The sequence below is a fragment of the Leptopilina boulardi genome, unplaced genomic scaffold (genome assembly GCF_019393585.1).
Source record: "Leptopilina boulardi isolate dan_hultmark-lab unplaced genomic scaffold, ZJU_Lbou_2.1 LbouV2_352, whole genome shotgun sequence".
NCBI classification, from domain to species: domain Eukaryota; kingdom Metazoa; phylum Arthropoda; class Insecta; order Hymenoptera; family Figitidae; genus Leptopilina; species Leptopilina boulardi.
This window is the reverse complement of record NW_026137921.1, coordinates 232350-252160: the sequence shown is the minus strand read 5'-3', so window position 1 is coordinate 252160 and position 19811 is coordinate 232350. Positions and strand designations below refer to the sequence as shown.

At 24.4% G+C, this 19811-nt stretch overlaps 1 protein-coding gene across 2 annotated transcripts in view; it reads left to right on the top strand.

Annotated features, from left to right (window-relative positions):
* LOC127286339 (WW domain-binding protein 4) overlaps positions 1–19639 on the top strand; it is a 58032-nt gene extending 38393 nt beyond the window's left edge. For both annotated transcript variants that reach the window (XM_051312733.1, XM_051312734.1), the window contains exons 2-7: positions 15817–16024; positions 16241–16342; positions 16648–16719; positions 16894–17107; positions 18755–19055; positions 19251–19639. In XM_051312733.1, the coding sequence (XP_051168690.1) occupies positions 15817–16024; positions 16241–16342; positions 16648–16719; positions 16894–17107; positions 18755–19055; positions 19251–19467 (1114 nt within the window). In that variant the 3' untranslated portion in view covers positions 19468–19639. The remainder of the gene's footprint in view (positions 1–15816; positions 16025–16240; positions 16343–16647; positions 16720–16893; positions 17108–18754; positions 19056–19250) is intronic.
* The last annotated feature ends 172 nt before the right edge of the window (positions 19640–19811 follow it).

The window sequence follows — 19811 nt, the reverse complement described above, 5'->3', positions numbered from 1 at the left end:
ATTATTTTTTTTTTTACTGAATATCGAGGGAGAAATAAGTAAATCCGTTTTAGGTTTAATAATTTGAGAGCCTCAGGCGCAAATTTCAGATTGGAATCTTGCCCAGAAGCATAAAATTATTATCATTGTTATTACTTAGCTTTCGAGTTCTGTTGGGGTATAACTTAATTCTTCTGCAAGGTCGAAAGAAAAATAAATTTTTCTTCTTCATTTCCATCTTATATTATTGTCAGAGTTATTTTAATTTAAACATTTTTCATCATTTAAATTGCTCCAATAGTTTATTTATTTCAAATATTTTACCCGTATCTCAAGGTAGAACTAATAGATTGGTAGATTTATTGATTAATTGATTAAACTTCTAAATTGATTGGTAGATTAATTTATAGATTAATTATTACCTAATATTTCGATGAGTGATTTGAAGAATATAATTCAATAGAATTATGGGAAATTAAATAATAGTTTGATTGGGGCGCATGATTATTCCATAAAAATCATTAATTAGAAATTTTATTTTAAAGAATATTATTAGAAATAATAATTATAGACGAATTTTCATTTTTCAAATTAGCATTTGATAGAATTTCTTTTTATATGAATTTTTACTTCACAAAATTTTTAGCTATCGAATTTTTATTTGGCAGAATTTTTATTTTATATAGTTATTTAATTTACATGACTTTTTATTTAAGAGAATTTTAATTTAACAGAATTTTCATTCAATTGAATTTTATGTGATTCGAATTTTTAAATGACAGAAATTTCAATTCACAGAATTATTATTTGTATACGAATTATTATTTGTACAAATTTTTAATTGATAGAATTTTTAAGACGCCGAATTTTCTTTAGTCCGAAATTACGAATAGCCGAACAAACAATCGACAGTTAGATTTCGGCGCAATTTTTTAAATTGACCAATCATGATTTTCTTGGTAATTTATAATTGGTCAATTTTAAAAATTGCGCCGAAATATTTCTGTCGATTGTTTTTTCATCCATTTGTAATTTCGGACTAATGAATATTCGGCGTCTTAAAAATTCTATCAATTAAAAATTCGTACAAATACTAATTCGGACAAATTAAAATTTGGTGAATTGGAATTTCTGTCACTTAAAAATTCGATTGAATGAGAATTCTATTAAAATAAAATTCGCTTAAATTAAAATTCTTTTAAATAAAAAGTCACGTAAAGAAAATTACTGTAAAATATAAAAAATTCCGCCAAACAAAAATTCGATAGCTAAAAATTTTGGTATGTTATCCTTCTTTACAGAAAAAAATTATACAATCCAGTTTGTTAATAAAGATCACATTAAAATTATAATAATCAGGACATATGAATATGTTCTAAAAATCATTAATTAGAATTTTCATTTTATGGAATTATCATTTGTCATAATTATTTTTAAGCCGAATTTTTATTTGTTCGAATTGCATAGTATTTTGCAAAATTTTTATCAAAACGATTTTCTAAACTAAAGAATTTTTATATGACCGAAAATTCATTTCATATAATTTTTATTTGTCAAAATTTTTATTTGTTTGTTCGGCTATTTGCAATTTCGGACATTTCGGACAAATAAAAATTCTATCAATTAGAAATTCTGTTAAATGATTTTTCGGTTAAGTAAAAATTCTGTAGTATGAAAAATCGGTTATATGGAAATTATATCAAATAATATAATTCGAACAAATGAAAATTCATTTGAAAGAATAAAATAAAAATTCTATGCAATGAAATTCTACCCAATAAAAATTCATTAAAATGCCTATTATGTTAAATGAAAATTCGAGCAAATGAAAATTCTGACAAATAAAAATTCGAAAAAATAAAAATTCTGTAAAGTTAATTTTTGGTTAAATATAAAAATTCTGTAATATAGAAAATCGTTTTAATGAAAATTCTGTAAAATAGTAATTAGAACAAATAAAAATTCGGCTCAAAAATAATTATGACAAATGATAATTCCATAAAATGAAAATTCTAATTAATGATTTTTAGAGAGCGTACCGATATATTTAAAGTTTGTTTATTTTCTGTTTTATTGTGTACAAATATTTTGTTGTCGACATATTCAATATGTATGTTAGGAAATTATAAATATGTGTAGTTTTATGTAAGGTTTTATAGTTGTGATAACAATCAAATACAGCTGTTATGAGAATTTCGACAATGTTTAGTTTGCCTTGTCAGATTAAGCGCTTAAAGCTTTTTACCCAAAGTCTCATTCCTGTAATATCGTAGGTGGTATTTCTGACAAATCTTCATTTCGAATGCTTTTTCTCTGTGTTTATTCTTTCGCAGCTATAAAATCAAACTCTTCTTCTGCTAATGAACTCAAGCACACACACACACACAAAAAAAGAAAATGTTGTAAAATGTCTTTTTTTTTAGTGAAAAAATATATAATACACAGGAAATCGTTAAAAATATTATTAGTGTTTTCGAGAAATATTAAGACTTTCACCTGTTGACATCTTATATGATGACAAATATTAAAAGCAAAATAAAATAAAAATGGAAAAAATTACAAAATAATAACAATAATAAAAAAACTGTGATTAAGATATATATATATATTTTTTAAATAAGTAAAATACTATATATATATATTTAACGGGTATTTTCCAGTGAAGTATTATTTTCTGATGACAGCCTTTGATCTGGGGGTTTTGTCGTTAAAAATGAAAGATCAGACGATTCTTGTTTGAAGTCTGAGCACGAATGACGAAAGCTCCTTTTTGTATTACTACCTTTCGCAAGAAAAAGCTCGTTAGAGGAAAAAAAATGAAAAAGACGGTGACACACAAACTTCGGGATAAAAAATGGTTTTATTCGATGGCGGTAATAAAAAGAAAAATGAAATATTACCTGAAAAGCTTTCGAGCAGAAGAAAGATTCTTCAAATACAAATAACACGTGCTTGGACAATTGAAACAATCATTTTTCAAACTGTTTACTGTCCCCTTTATTGTTTTTCTAAATTATTATTTATTAATGCCATTACATTTATTATTTCTTTATATGTTATTTATTTATTATTATTTTAGTAAATTAATATTATATACAAATAATTATTATAATTTATTTTAATTGTTAAAAATTTGTTTATATTTATTTATTTTTTGTTTGTGACAAATTGTTTTGTCATTTAAATAGTATTATTAATTAATTGATTATAAATTATTTTTAATTATTAATAATTATTTGAATTAATTGAAAAAAGTGAAGGGCTAAAATTTTGTTTCAAGAATTATTCATCAGTAAATGCATTAAATTTGTATGAGGCCTTTGAGAAGGTCATAGATTTGATATATTTGATCGTTTACAACAGTAGATACAAAACGTCATTATGTGTGTGCGCGATTCTCTTGTTAATGCACATATTATGAAACCCCGCAAGGCATTTCTCTGTTTTAGAGTTCTAAATTAGATATATTCTTCACATATTGTCAGCAATGTACAAGATTTTGTCAATAAAATGGACAACATCCCATTTCTCAAAATGTCTAAATTCAATATGGATTAGCACTTAACGTCAAACATTATATGTAAATTATTAAGTCGACGAGGTCGACCTTATAAATTTATATTTAAATTGCCGTGTAAATTAATCGCAATAACTATATATTTAATAATAATTCATTTTACAATATTCATTTTACATTTTACATATTTTCATTTTTACAATGGAAAATAATTTCTTAAATTTGTCAATTTTTTCATTATTATTATTTTTAAAAAATATTCTATTATTTCTGTATCATAAAAATGAAACTGATAATCATGGATTATTATTGTAAAAGAAATAATAATAATAAATCTCAACATCCCTTTATTTACATTTTTTTTTGTGTAATATAATGTATATGTTACAGGCAAAACCCGAATTGTCTAGGAAATTCGAGAAATGACTAAAAGTATAGAAATTATCCGAATTTCCTGTCGATTCATTGACCTTTCGAGAATTTCCTAGGCATTTCGCGAATTGCAATAGCCGAAATTGACAGCCCGATCCGAGTAGAGGAAGACCCCTATTATGAGCTTTAAAGCGCTTTTCGTCATAAAACAATTTTCAAAAAAATTCAATTTTTCTTAGGCAGACTATTTTATTGCATATTCTTGCACAGAATACACCGAAAAGTGTAGAAAAAAATTGACTCCTAGATCCGAGTAGAGGAAGACCCCTATTATGAGCTTTAAAGCGCTTTTCGTCATTGGATTGCTGTGCAGCGATTGACCTTAAGGCCAGGTTCAAGTGAGGCAGCGCCATCTACATTGATACTAAAATTTTGGAAAATTTTCAACAGCCTTTTCTTGAAAACAAGAAGGTAAAATGCTTTTTCCTTTATGGATAATTGATTATTGGCAAGATATACACCAGCTAAAACTTTTTTTGAGTTAAAATAATAAAAAAAATTTCATGTCAATAAATTAAATATGAGCACTTTTTTCACAAAAACTGTAACAGTACTTTCTCAGAAATTACAATCAAAAATGCAATTTCCATTTGGAAAATTAATAAACGCTAAAAAATACACGACCTAAGTTTTACCAATCACGAAAATAACAAAAAAAAAGTTTTTTAACATAACATATTTTACTCATTATGACAGCCGTTTGGCAGGTTATATATGTCATCAGACGTTTCGCAGTTTTGCCGAAAGGAGAAGATTGGCGCTGTTGCTAACCACCTGAAATACATAATCTACCAAAGGGCTGTCACAATCAGTAAAGCAGTATCAATATGTTAAATATTTAATAAAATTTTTTTTTGTTATTTTCGTGATTGGTAAATCTTAGGTCGTGTATTTTTTAGCGTTTATTAATTTTCCAAATGGAAATTGCATTTTTGATTGTAATTTCTGAGAAAGTACTGTTACAGTTTTTGTGAAAAAAGTGCTCATATTTAATTTATTGACATGAAATTTTTTTTATTATTTTAACTCAAAAAAAGTTTTAGCTGGTGTATATCTTGCCAATAATCAATTATCCATAAAGAAAAAAGCATTTTACCTTCTTGTTTTCAAGAAAAGGCTGTTGAAAATTTTCCAAAATTTTAGTTTCAATGTAGATGGCGCTGCCTCGCTTGGACCTGGCCTTAAAGAAATCTTCTTGGTCGGGACTTCCTCAGGGCTAATAAAATTTTTTGTACACGCATCGATTAAAATAAATGTTCATTCATTTAGAACAATTTATGATCAAGTCGATTTTTCGAAAAAGTTAAAACGTTTTAAATTTTCATGGATAATTATCATCATTTAAAAAAAAGCTTATGGAAATTATTAAGTCAATATATTGCTTAACACCATTTAATTTTCAATTTGCCGAAATAGGCTTTGGCAATTCGCGAAATTACTATAGGAATTTCAAGAAATGACTAGACAATTTCAGAATTGCCTAACATTTACAGGTATTATCCGATTTTCCTAGCAATTTATAGGCATTTTCGAAATTCCTAGGCAATTCGGGTTTTGCCTGTAACATATACATATATTGGATGTGACAAACAATTTTATCAATTAATTAAAATCATTAATTATATTTCTCTAGAGTAAAGAGACACCGTTAAAGTGAATATAATATAGTGAAGAGAAAAATGTTTTATTATTATTTTATATTAATCGATTACTATAGATTGTTGTTGATTGGATTCGATCGTGTTTCAAAGTTCCAATTAAGGACAAGGGTGGCAACATCAGGATAAGAGGAGTTGAGGGAATCGTCGTGTGAACTTTATTCATCAAAATGAATTTCTAGGTTACAAAGTCAATTTCTATCATCTCGAAGTGTATTAAATTGTTCCGCAATAATTATTATTGCTCTCCAATATCAAATGTATATTTAAACTAAAAACAAATCAATTAAATTGTTTGTCACGATAATCATATATAATATATGTTAAAATCGAATCATTTAATAAATTATATTTAATTATATTACAATAATTTCAGTAAATATTCTATATAGAGAAAACAATATTTTTAATTATATTTAATTTACATATATATAATATAAGTTTAAATGAAAAATGATTTATGCACTTTGCATACACGGTTAAAAATACAGTAAATTTAATACACACAGAATAAACTTTAACTTAAAATTATATTTACGAACACGATGTACGAAAAATAATTTTTTTGGTTAAGAATCATGTCAAAATATTGACAATATAAAATAAACAAGTGAACATCCGAATTGTGACACTTTGCAGGGAATGGTAGGGGAGCGTTCAAAAATTACGTAACATTTTTTGGGGGCGTGGGGGGGTCAAGCACTTTGTTACGGACAGCAGAAAAAATGGCGCTAATGTATGCAATAACGTGTTACATGGGGAGGGGGGGGGGAATTAAAAAAAAAAGTTACGTAATTTGTGAACGCTCCTTAGCTTTTTTCGATACATGGCGGGGACCTAGAATTGAAAAAAGCAGGGTGAAGTAGGTGTCGAAAACATAACGATATGTCATATTTCGGACGTTCTACTGGAATCTCAATGGAAATTTACATGTGCCTATTCTAAACTAACCCTTAAGTTTAAATCAATTCACTGTAAAAAAGTCCAATGTTGAATTACAATCAGGTTGTTATTAAAATTTTTCCGCTTTGTAATTTCACTATGATACACCTAATAATTTAACATGCTGACAGTAATTTTACAATTAAAATCATAAATTTACTATGTTTATAATTGTAAAAATGTCGTCTGTTAGTAATTATACAACCCGATGTTAAATTACAAATCAGTTTGTATAATCCCACAGGCGGACAAGTTAAAACTAACCTAAAAAGCATCTCAAATAATGTTTTTTGTTTTATTTATGTTTAATCTTATCCGTTTATTATTAATTTATTTGTTATTGTCTAGATTATTGAAAAAAAAATTACGATTAATATTCTATTATTTCATTTGCTAACTTTTATTTTATTGAAAAAAATATATTTCTGATACTAAAATTGTGAAAAATTACAAACGGTAGTTTATGACACAAACATAAGTTTGTAAATCAACATTCTGGCTGTAAAAATCTAACGTTGCACGTGAATCGAATAATTTCCAACGTGATACGTTGTAAATTAACATTGGGATTTTTTTACAGTGAACAATAACAAATAAAATTTTTAAATGAAAAGTAATAGATATTAAAATATATCAAATATATTGAAATAAAACTTACAAACTGTGTTAAATTAAACAAAATCGTTCAAACAGATCTCTATTGTATTTAAATTAAGAATTCTTTATTTCTAAGTTTGAAAATTCTGTCAAATAATAATTCGAACAAATGAAAATTCGTCTAAAAGAAAATTCTGTGCAATGAAATTCTATCTAAAAAAACTACATTTAAATGGTTTAATACCTATATGTTAAATGAAATGAAAATGCAAACAAATAGAAAATCTGTCAAGTGAATTTTCGGTTATATAAAAATTCTGTAATATAAGTAGAAATTAATTGAAATTCTCTCAAAAAATAATCATTCGAATCAATATAAATTTGAAATATATTTGTGCGCTAACTTTTTATTGAGAGAGAAAAATGATGATGATTTCATGGGTAATTAGGGGAGGATGGGGCAAGGATAGTTAGGTAAGACCTTTTCAAATCTAGCGGCCAAACCTAAATATATATCAGCAATCGAATAGTATCTTCAGAAAACCTGGTTAATTGGCTATAATTTTGCTATACATTATTTTGCTGTAGAGTGCAATCCCTACGAGATACGAATAAAAAAGTAAAAAAAAAAATTTCAACTATCCTTGCCCCAGTACCGGGGCAAGGATAGTTAAAAGAATCCAAATGCTAAAATTGTCATAGAAAATCAGTAAATTTTCGGTTTCTTTATTTTATTGGATTTAGACTATTTAATATTGATATATCAAGTATTAACAACATGTTTTGAACATTTTCTGAATATCAATTATTGCATTAAAATTCGTCTGAACTAAAATCTGAGGTTTAACCAATTTTCTTCAGATGATCACCAATTTCTTGGTCAATAAGCTTCTTTTTTCGTATATAATTACGTATACCATTATGTATATCAACATAAAAAGAACAATTAAACATTTTTTTATAATTTGCAGTCGCATTAGCAGGATTTTATCGAGCCGTAATAGTCCTAACTATCCTTGCCCCATGAGCCCATATTTCAGTTTTTTCTAAATTTTAAGGAACGACGTTAATTAATTTGAAAATAAATACGATATTCGTGTTCAGCAGGAAATTTCACTCCGGAAAACACTTACGAAAATATATATTCGGAAGCACTAATATAGAAAACAGTATGATAAACACTACGTTGACATTTTAGCAAAACAGACTTTTTACAAAAATAAACTCCTGACTTCGCAAATGGTGGCAGATTGACTTCCAATTTTTACTATCATCTATTGGTGTTAAGACGCAAATATACCATGAATGACGCGAATTTTAAGCAAGCCGTCTAAACATAACAGCAACTAACTATCCTTACCCCTTAACTATCCTTGCCCCATCCTCCCCTATACTTTTTTTAAATAAATTACTTTTTCGAAAAGTTTTGCAGTAGGTATAAATAAGTGTATAGTGTATATTTTTCTATATTTTTGACATACTTTTGTTTCAAAAAAAACTACAGAAATAAGTAAATACAAGATGTGAAACATAACCTCAAAAATGTAACTGTCATTAATATTTATTTTTCAAGTTAATTTTATAACTTTTTCTTTTAAAATAACTTAAAAACTTTATTAAAAAATACATTTAGTTGTTTACCTAACCTAAAAAATTGATGTTAATTTAAAAAAATTTCACTTTTTTTAATAAATACAGACGATAATTTACTTATTATATATTTCCCGAACTTTGATATACCGCAAAGTTTTTCAATGCTTTCGTCAAATATTCAAAAAGTCAAGTTTAGAGAATAATATGTATGCCACACGTTAGCTGTCAGAAACAAATGACACAAACTCTAGCAGTAGTTTTGAATTGTTGAGAACGGATACGAGTAAATTCAACTTATATGTCTTAAATGTTCATTAAAGTGACATATATGAATCATATTAAAAGCAAAAACCCCTCGGCTTTAAAGAGAATTTTGGGATTTAAATTTCATTTTCAAAATGATATTATACAAGAAATTGTTTTGAGAAAATTTTTAATATTCTTATTATTAAATTTTTTTGTTTTTAATTAAAATATTTTCTTTTAAAATAATTTTTAATAAACATAGAAGAATAGTTGAAAATTCAATTTATATTACGTCTAACAAAATTAAAAAAATAAAATAAAAAATTTCTTTAGGAAATGTTATAAAAGTATAAAGGATATATTTTCCAATAGTTTCATGTTTCTTGAAAAGCCAATTATTGTTATTGTTATCTAGAAATTGTTTTTGAAAAACAAAGACTTTAGCATACTTAGAAGTTTTCACAATACTCTCAAGAAGTGCCAGAAACCAAATTAGTTGTTACTTTAAATTGGCTTCAATGTTAAAACTGATTTATTTATATTTTCCTCAAAGGTCGCTTGATTTTAGTTAAATTAAAATTTAATTTTCTTTTTGTAATTAATATAATAATTAATGGTAATTCTTAACAATTTTTTTTTTTGTTTTTTTTCAAGTTCAAAAATTTTTTACATTTTTATATTTTTTATTGTGAACTTTTAAAAAAAATTTTTTTTGATTATGAGTGTTTTGAATACGTAATTATAAAGGAAGAATGAACTTTCACAAAAAATTATCGTGCGTTAGTACGTCTCTGATGTAATAGGAAAATTTGAATTTAATAAATATAAAATTTTCAATTTGTGTTTCTTTTGTTTTGCAGAATTTCTTTTTTTTTAATGTTAAATTTTATTAGCAAATACAATTTTTTAAAAAATTAGTTTCCGGTTTTTTTTTCTCAAAGCCTTTTTGTTGGAAACCATAGAAAATATACATCGACCACAGCGTTAATCCGTTGACAACCGCATGTTTTGCAGAAAATGAGAAGTCATAAAGTAACCAGGAAATAAGAAGATTTCATAATATTGATTTATATACAACAAAACACAAAATATGAATTTTTTTAAATTTTGTGTTTTTATTATGAAAAACTATTTTTTTATTCATTTAATAATTAACTGGACTAAAAGTCTTTTATTTTATTTAACAATAAATAAGTAATAATTTAAAATAATTAGTTTATTTACTCTCTCTGCCAAGCGCAGGGTTCGAGGATCCAAGTACATTCTCTTAAACCTAAATACAACAATAACTTATCCTAATACAAAAATACAAAAATAACTCCTTATCCTAACGCAAATCTTACAAACTATCTTAATTACTACGCGTTCGCCATAATTTAAAATAATTATAATTTCTTAAAAAAAATTTTTTCTTTTAATAATTTAAAATTAATTTTAAAATAAAAATAATGCAGTTGAAACTTATTTTATCTTATTTCAGTTACTTTAACTTTTTAAATATACCGTGGATGTACCAGTTACTGTCCATGTCCCAGTTTCCGTCCATTTTACAAATATCTCGTATAGTAATTTAAATTATTTTTTAACAATAATTTATTCCTTTTGGCACACAATCGACTTATTAGTTTAAGTAAACAAATAAAAGAAAATAATTTTTTTATAAATGTTATTTTGAAAATTAAACTGGACGGAAACTAGGTCTTAGGTGGACAGTAACTGGGACATCCACGGTATATATAAAAAAAAGTTATGAAAAATTTATTAAAAGTTTAGTTTTTCTCAGTTCATATTTTTATCAAGTATACTTTATTAAATAAATAATTACTATTATATTCTTATATTTAATTAAATTAAATTTAGAAACTTTTTTTAATTTTACTTTTTTAATAAAAAAAAATCTTTTAATTTATCATAAATTATTATTATTTTTATTATTATTGTCATAATAAAATGCATCACATATAGAATATATTTGATAAGAAAAGGTTTGAAAATTACAGCTGTCCTAAGTTTTACGCTCTATTAATAATGACTTCTATTAATATAAAGACACTTTTCCTATAAATAAACATCAGGACGCCTTGCTCCGAAAGATTTATAAATGTGCACCTAATTTCAGGGCATTAATTTCACAAGTCATTATTATTGTCTTGTTACAAAATTCATACATACTATTCAAAATTTTAATGATCTAAATTCTTATATATACAAAAAAAAAATTGCTAAAAAAATTATTTCATTCTTTTAATTTTTTACTATTTCAAAAAAAAATTGAACCAAATTTTTTTTTAATTTACATTTTCTTGGTTAAAAAAATTTTTAATTTAAAAATATAAAAATAATTAAAAATAATTATAAACATTTTTTTTAATAATAATTTTAAAAATTAATTTTTCGAAAAATTTGTTTAAAAAAATTGAAAAAATAGAATATTTTATTAAATATAAAAAATATACCTTTTTTTATGTATATGAATTTGAATATTCAGATTGAAAGTGTATAATGATGAAAATTTGCTGAGTCATAAATTTTTCTCTTCATCTTATGCATCACTGATATATATATATATATATATATATATATATATATATATATATATATATATATATATATATATATATATTACTTTTAATTGTCCCTACAATGCAAGGCAACCGGATACAAAATAGTTGAATGAGAAGACAGGAAGGCCAAGTACACCGAAGACCTGGCTCAAGGCTATAAGGAAGACGGCAGCTAATTGCCAACTAATTTAGGCTGGCTTTCTCTAGGAGAAAATTTATCAACTGTACACAAATGGCAATTAAGCGAAATTTGAGAAATTTTACTCTCGAGTTATTTTCTCAACTTTAAGAAAACCTCTTATACCCATATAAATTTATACACTTCATTTGCACGTCTCCTTTTACATATCCTGCGAGGCTCAATTTTTTTTTTTTTTTTTTATATATAACAAAAATTTATAAGAAAATATATTTTTTTATTAGTCATCATAAAAACGTTTGACAAATTATAATACTTTATTTATTTTATCATAATATTTATAATAATGTTAATTTAAATTTCGTGGTCACTTTTCGATAGTATCGATTCTATGTTACAAGTTAATTGGTTGATTCGAATAGTACATTTGGGGTACTTTTAAGAATTAACCAATCAAATTACATACAAGTTCGATACTATCGAACTCATGTTTACAAATGGCGCGAAATTTAAATCAATAAAATACAAAATATACTTTATTATACAAAAATCCAAGTTTTTCGCCATTTAATTTGATTAAATTTTGAAAATTTAATTTTTATTTTTCTAATTAACAATAAATTAGAAAATTAAAAAAAAATTAAATATTGATTGAAATAATTTAAAATAAAATAATTTTTTTTTTACAAAAAAAGTTCAAATTAAAAATTAAATTACAAATATGTTTAGTAAATTATTATTATTATTATTATTATAACATATAAGTGAACATATATACGAGTTTTTTCATTCTTTTAACAATATTGAGAAAAACAATAGTCGTCAATATGAGTTTCTGTAATTCGTGTCGACTGTCTTTTTACAAAAGATGAATGTAAATATAAAAAAGATTTTACTTTTCTATAAATCGACTTCCAATAATTCCACATTCAAAGTTTGATTTAGACCGAAAGAAATTAATTGTCAGTTCGACGTGAAATAAATATTATTTATATATCGAAAGCTCTCTCATTGAAAAGAAAATATTTTCCACATTAAATATAATCATAGAGTCATTCGATTAAAAATTTTTTTTTTATATAATAAATAAAATAATGAATAAAATATAATAAAAAAAATAAACAAAAAGAATAATTAATCTGGAAAAAAATAAATGACAAAATTTTTATTAATTTTTAATAAATTCGATCGTAAAGAACAAATTTTCTTCGTCGGAATTAATTATAGGGACAATATTTTAATTTTTAGATACCCGTGTGGAAAAAGCCACGATCTTGCCCTCAAGAGTTCGGGGCCCCCGGCGGGGGCCCATGAGGGCTGATCCATATGGCGAATCCATGAGGGGCCCCGCATGGATCGCCCTCATGATCGATTAGCAAAATTTTCTAAGTCCAAAAATCAAATATTTTTTTATCAACAAAAACACAGTTTTCCTAAAAGTATCAAATTGAGACCAAAAATTGCATCAAATCTTTGCAACGTTTTGATGCACATAAGTTATATCAAAAAGAGATCGTTTCGTGTATCATTTTTAGAAATGATACACGAAACGGTCTCATTTTTTGATGCAAAAAATTTAATCAATTTATATCAATCATGGCCGAATTGAATCGACTCAAAATTAAACGAATTTTTTTCAGATATTTTGGTAATAGTACAATTGCGGAGACCATTTCACTATTTAATTTGAAAATAAAAATAACAGAAAATCGAAGACAATGTGCAATTCGATAATTAAAAAGTGACAGCTTATAAACATAACCTAAAATGCATGAGAAAAAATTTGTCGATAAAATCAATATAACCGAGCTTTTTAGAAGGTAGATGGCAGTTTTGCTTTTTATAAAAACGATTCAGAAAAAATTTAAAGAAAGAAAATAGATGAGTGCTGCCATCTACCTTCTAAGAAGCTCGGCTATATTGATTTTATCGACAAATTTTTTCTCATGCATTTTAGGTTATGTTTATAAGCTGTCACTTTTTAATTATCGAATTGCACATTGTCTTCGATTTTCTGTTATTTTTATTTTCAAATTAAATAGTGAAATGGTCTCCGCAATTGTACTATTACTAAAATATCTGAAAAAAATTCGTTTAATTTTGAGTCGATTCAATTCGGCCATGATTGATATAAATTGATTAAATTTTTTGCATCAAAAAATGAGACCGTTTCGTGTATCATTTCTAAAAATGATACACAAAACGATCTCTTTTTGATATAACTTATGTGCATCAAAACGTTGCAATAGAAAAAGATACAACCAAGTTTACTGTGAAATGAATGTTTCCAATGATTCCAAACAACGAAAAACGCGTTTTTAATAAAAATATATTTACACTTTTTTTGAAAATTCACCTGAGATGATTCATGATAATAATCATAAAGCATATAATTAATTATATTTTATAAATTGCATTTGATTGGAAAATATAATTTAATATCTTAACTTTAACTAAATGATGTTAAGCACTTTTCTTTGTTAGGTATTTTTCAAGTTTAAATAGCATCAAGAAGTTAGCATTCGTTTTGAAGTAGCGTGCGTAGCGTAGTTGGTAAAGCGTTAGACTCATAGTCCGTAGGTCGTAGGTTCGATTCCCCCCATGCGTTAGATTTATTTATTTCTCAGGTTTGCGTTTAATCATTAATTCTATGTATGAATTAATTGAAAAATGAAAATATCCGTTAATAGTATGCATAAATTACATATTTTTAATTTTTTAATTAATTAATTTATTATTACTTTTAATTATATCCGACAGTTAATTAATTAGAACGTTAATTAATAAATTCAATTTGAGTAAGAATTTAATTTAAAATTGAATAATTATTAAATAAATATGTTATTTATTCATAACTTAAGCTTATTTATTATTAATTAACTTTTATTATTAATATTATTGATTAAAAAACATTATGGCAAACTTGAGGGCAAGATGAGGGCAAACGTGAGGGCCCATAAGGGCGCCCGTAGGGGCACCCTCATGGATCGCCCATGCGGGCGCCCTCATCGATGAGCATGTCGTTTCCATGAGGGGCCCCTATGGATCATCCATATGCGGCCCTCATGGCATGAGGGCGATCCATAAGGGCCCCCGCTGGGGGCCCACATCACTTTTCCACACGGGTATATAGAAGTTTAAAAAAAATATTATTTATATTTTAATTTTTAAATAAATATGAAAATATTTATTCCAAAATTATTTATTTTTTTTCACATGCAATTGATAAAAAAAATACTATATATATATACAATAATTATTGTTGTAGATAAAAATATTTTCTTTACTATAGAATTTTGTTTTCTCAATATTTTTCATTTTCTCGACTTTCACTGAATTTGTGCTCAGTAGAACAATAATTAGAGAGAGAGAGAAGTAATATAGAGGTTCAAAAGTTTCAGGAACAATTTAGGTTTTGAAATTGGTTGTAAAATGCAAGAATTACGATATGATTTTAATTATACATTTGTGTAATTCAACCAAATATAATGTATTTGAATTAATTAAAATTTTTTTACCAAGAATATAGGAAAATGAAATGTCTTCCATTATAATTAAATATTTATTAATTAAATTAAATTAATAAATTAAATATAAATATTTAAATTAAACAATAAGTAATAAAAATACATTTAATTTCATTGAAATTGGCTAAAAATCAATATTTATTATATTATACTTTTAATATACTATAATACATTATAGTTGGAATAAATTTATTTTTCCCTACATTTAGAATTTATTATTGTCTTCTTAAATGAATTTTTTTTTTGACGAATAAAATCTATACTTTTATTTATCTAAAAAAAAAAAAAAAAAAAAAAAGGTCAGCCCTATATTTCAAATAGTGGCATTAACAAATTTCTCCTGTGACAGATTTTTTATTTATTGGAAAATGCAAATCCATCAAACACCTTGTGTATGATTAAATGACATCCCCCCGAGGCCAATAATGGAAAAAATATTCGAAAAGAAAAATGATCGACAAAAAAAATTATCTAGAGATATTTTTACGTTTTTATTTTATTGTAAATAAAAAATATTATTTTTTGTTTTTATACTCAATATTCCAAATTTTATTGTTATTTTTATGAAAATGCAATTTTTTATTAATGTTATAATTTTTTTTTTTTTTTTTTATTTTACAAGGGCTGATTATTGGAAGTCGCAGACACGAAAATTTTGTGACTATTGTAAATGTTGGCTAGCTGATAATAAGCCGAGTATTGAATTTCATGAGAATGGCAAAAAACACAAGGAAAATGTGGAGAAAAAACTCAAGGAAATTCGTAAGAAAAGCATTAAGGAAGCCAAGCAACAACAAAAGTTTGATAATGACATCAAAAAAATGGAAAACGTGAGTGAAAAATGCAATTATTAAAAAAAAGGAAATTTTTCTTTTTATTTTTAATTTTTTAAAAAATATTTTTAATTGATTGTATTTTTTAAATTACTATTTTATTAATTTCAAAATTATATTTTACATTAGAAATTAATAATTAAAAATTTAATTTAATTAAAAAAAATTAGTTAAATTTAATTTCAAAATAAAAAAAAATTTTTTTTTCATCAGGCTGCTATGGCTGCTTATCTTAAAGACGTCGAAAACAATACCAAGGACTTGACAGCAGAAAATATAATTCGTCAAAAAATGTTAAATGTCGAAACAAAAAAAGTGAGTTGAAAAAACAATTAATAATTATAATAATAATAATAATTTATTATTAATTTTTAAACAAGAATATTGATAAAAGGATAAAAACGTTTGTTTACAATAATAAGTTTTATGAAATGTTTAAAAAATACTTAAATTTGAAATTGATGCTTTCGATCATTTTTTTTTATAAATTTTAAAATATAATAATGATTTCATATTTTTACTTCCACTAATTTATTTAACAACAAAAAGATTAAAATTGTAATAGTTTATTTTCAATTTTCTCTATGTTTAAATTTTGTTCACGATTTTTCTTCTTTTAGGAACAACCAAATCCAAACCAAATGCCTTCTGCGTCCGCAGAAACAAATCCAAGGTTTCATAATGTTCAAAATGTAAGAGTCTTTAAAAATTTTATTTTTTAATAAAAGAATACAAAAATATTTTTAATTGTTTTATAATAAATTACAATAATTGAAATTTATTTATTTTGTTAATCTTGTCGATTTTTGTAAAATTAATTTTTAGAAATGAAATAAAAAATTTTCTATTGATATTCTTTTTTGCAGTTTTCGCATAATATAGATCCTATGCTCTTGACAAAAAGACCAAAACCACCATTGAATCCAAAAGGTAATTCATCAAAAGGTGGGAATCAATTTAAACAAAATAAAAAACAAAAAGGTAAAGTTACTCAAGATGAAAGTAAAAAAATTCCAAAATTATGGTATGAAGCAAAAAGTCCCGAGGGATATTCATACTACTGGCACATTGAAACAAATGGTACGATTTATTAAATATTTTCTTTTTCTCGATTTTTCTCTCTTTTTTTTGCAATAAATTAAAATATCAATGCATCAAACGATGCAAAAAAAAGCAATGAAAAATATTAAGTAATAGTTCACGTGCAAAAAAGAAAATAATATATTTATCATTTTTCGTAGAAATTTTATTATGTGTTTATTCTTTATGACGAGTACAAATAAAAGAAGACTTACGAAAAGAAATTCCTTGTATTTTAAAACTTTTTACGCTTTCCAAGTAACATAATCAAAAAAAAAAACAAATTTTCTTCATATATTTATTTCCTTTTTTGTTTCTAAGCTTTATTAATATTTGAAATATTCACTGAGAAAAAAGGGCCAATATAAATTTAAAATTATTGGATTGGCTTAAGACTTTGGTAAATTGTTATATATATGAGAGTAAATAAATCCCTGAAATATATATATATATTCATTAAAGGAAACAAAAAAATTATAGAAAATATTTTCAACATTTTTAGTAACTTTGAAATTCGTTTAACTATGACAAAACTTTATGAATTTTAATTTGTAAATATGGTTTTTAGAAAGATTTTTTAGTTCTTTTTAGAAAAAAAAATTGTATACATTTTTAATTAAAAAAAAATTTGTAACTACATTTTTTCAAAATTTTTTTGTTATTTTCATTGAAAATTTGAGATTTTTTTTCAATAAACTATGTAACTATAAATGTGAGACAACAATCGGTTTGAGAGAAAATTAAAAAATAGAAATTTTTTGCCCTTTTTTACATTTTCACGGAAATTTATTGTTGTCCCATTTTTTATATTTACAAAGTTTTTTTTTTTTGGAAAAAAATCTTAATTTTAAAAAAAAAATAAAAAAAAATATTGTTAAAGAGGTACAATAGAGTTCAAATGAAAAAATAAGGGTTAATTTTAACAGAAAAGGTTAAAAAAAATTTTTTTTTCTGAAAAAAAGTACATGAAAAACCCTTCAAAAATTTAAATCCTTAAACTTTTGTTAAATATATGAAGTTCTGAATAAGACAGATAAGGGAATTTAAAAAGCATTTGAAGAAGTGATCACAGTTAAATTTTCAATGAAAAAATTTTTAACACAATTTTTTAAAAAATTAAATACGTTTCATTTTTAACTCCATTACATTGTTTATTTAACAAAATTTTTTTTTAGTTTTTTTTATTGAAAGGTCAAGTTTTTTTTCCAACAAACTATGTTTGGGAAAATGGGACATTGCGAGAAAATGTAAGAAATCAATTTTTTGTCACGTTTTTATTTCAGGGATTTTTTACCCTTATATATATAGAACAACAATTTATCAAAATATTAAGTCAATGTAATAATATTTTAGTTGTTGATTTATTCTCAGAGAATACCTACCTCATTTGCGTATTATTTTATATTCAATTTTTTTTTTTCATAAAATTCATAATTTTATTTTATATTAAAACATTTTAATTTTTTATTAAAATCTTTATCTTATATTATTAAAAAATATTTTTGTTTTATTAAAATTTTCTTAAGTGGTAAATTCATTTTATTTGTTTATTTATTTATAAACGAGATGAATAATTTTATTAATTATTTTATATTATTATATTATTAGTTTTTTTTAAATAGAAACTTGTTTTTTTCACATATATAGAAACTATATGGGAGATTCCCGAAGAAGGTTTTATGACAATAGCCGAACAAGAGGAAGAGTTAAAAGAGCAACAAATTCAAGAGGAACTTTTAAATCAACTCGACGATGAGGAAGCGTCGGAAATGGCGATTGTATTAGAAGAGAAGAGAGCGAATGCCGAAAGGGAAAAATTGAAGGAGATTCGAAAAATTCGACAAGAGGAAGAACAAGATGAAGAACAAGAAGAAATTCCCTATAGAAGAGATTATAGTGTTCCTGAAAAACCACAACCCTATGGTTCTTGGAAAACTGTAAAAATTGTGTAAGTTATACTCTTTTTCAAATAATAAGAATAATGAAAAAAAAGAAATTTTTTTTAAATATTTATTTAATTACTTTATTTTTCATTATTTTCAATGAATACAATTTTTTGTTTAATTTAATTTTCATATTTAAATTTTTAAATTTTTATTTATTTATTTTATTTATTTATTTATTTATTTACTATTTTTTTCAGTGAAACAAAACCAGTTGATCTTCAATTACCAAGGAAAAAAGAAGCGCCAGCTGCTCCAATTATACAAAATGAATTACCACCGCCTTCACAACGAATTTTCAAGGAAAAAACAATTGATAGAATAATAACCGGAAGTGACGATGAAGATCATGCACCTTCGACATTTAAGAAGCGAAAATTTGGACAAAAAAATGTACGAAAAAGATGTGATGATTGATTGCAATATGAAATTTTTTTTTTTAAAGCCTCTCGAAATAATAGGTAAATCTCTATTATAAAATAATAATAATTACATATTTAAATAGCGAATTAGAAAAAAAACATTAATTCATGATTTTTGTGAAAAATTAATATTTTTCTTTTTGAAAATAATTTTTTTTGTACATTTACCTAAGTCTTTTTTCTTCATTTACCAATTGAAGGTAAGAAAGTTTACATTTGATTTTTAGAAAGTACCATGAAACGATACTTTAGGAAATAAAATATTTTTAATAAATATGTTTATTTTTTCCAAAAAAAAAAAAAAAACACTTTTTCTTTAGTATAAATTAATTAATTTTA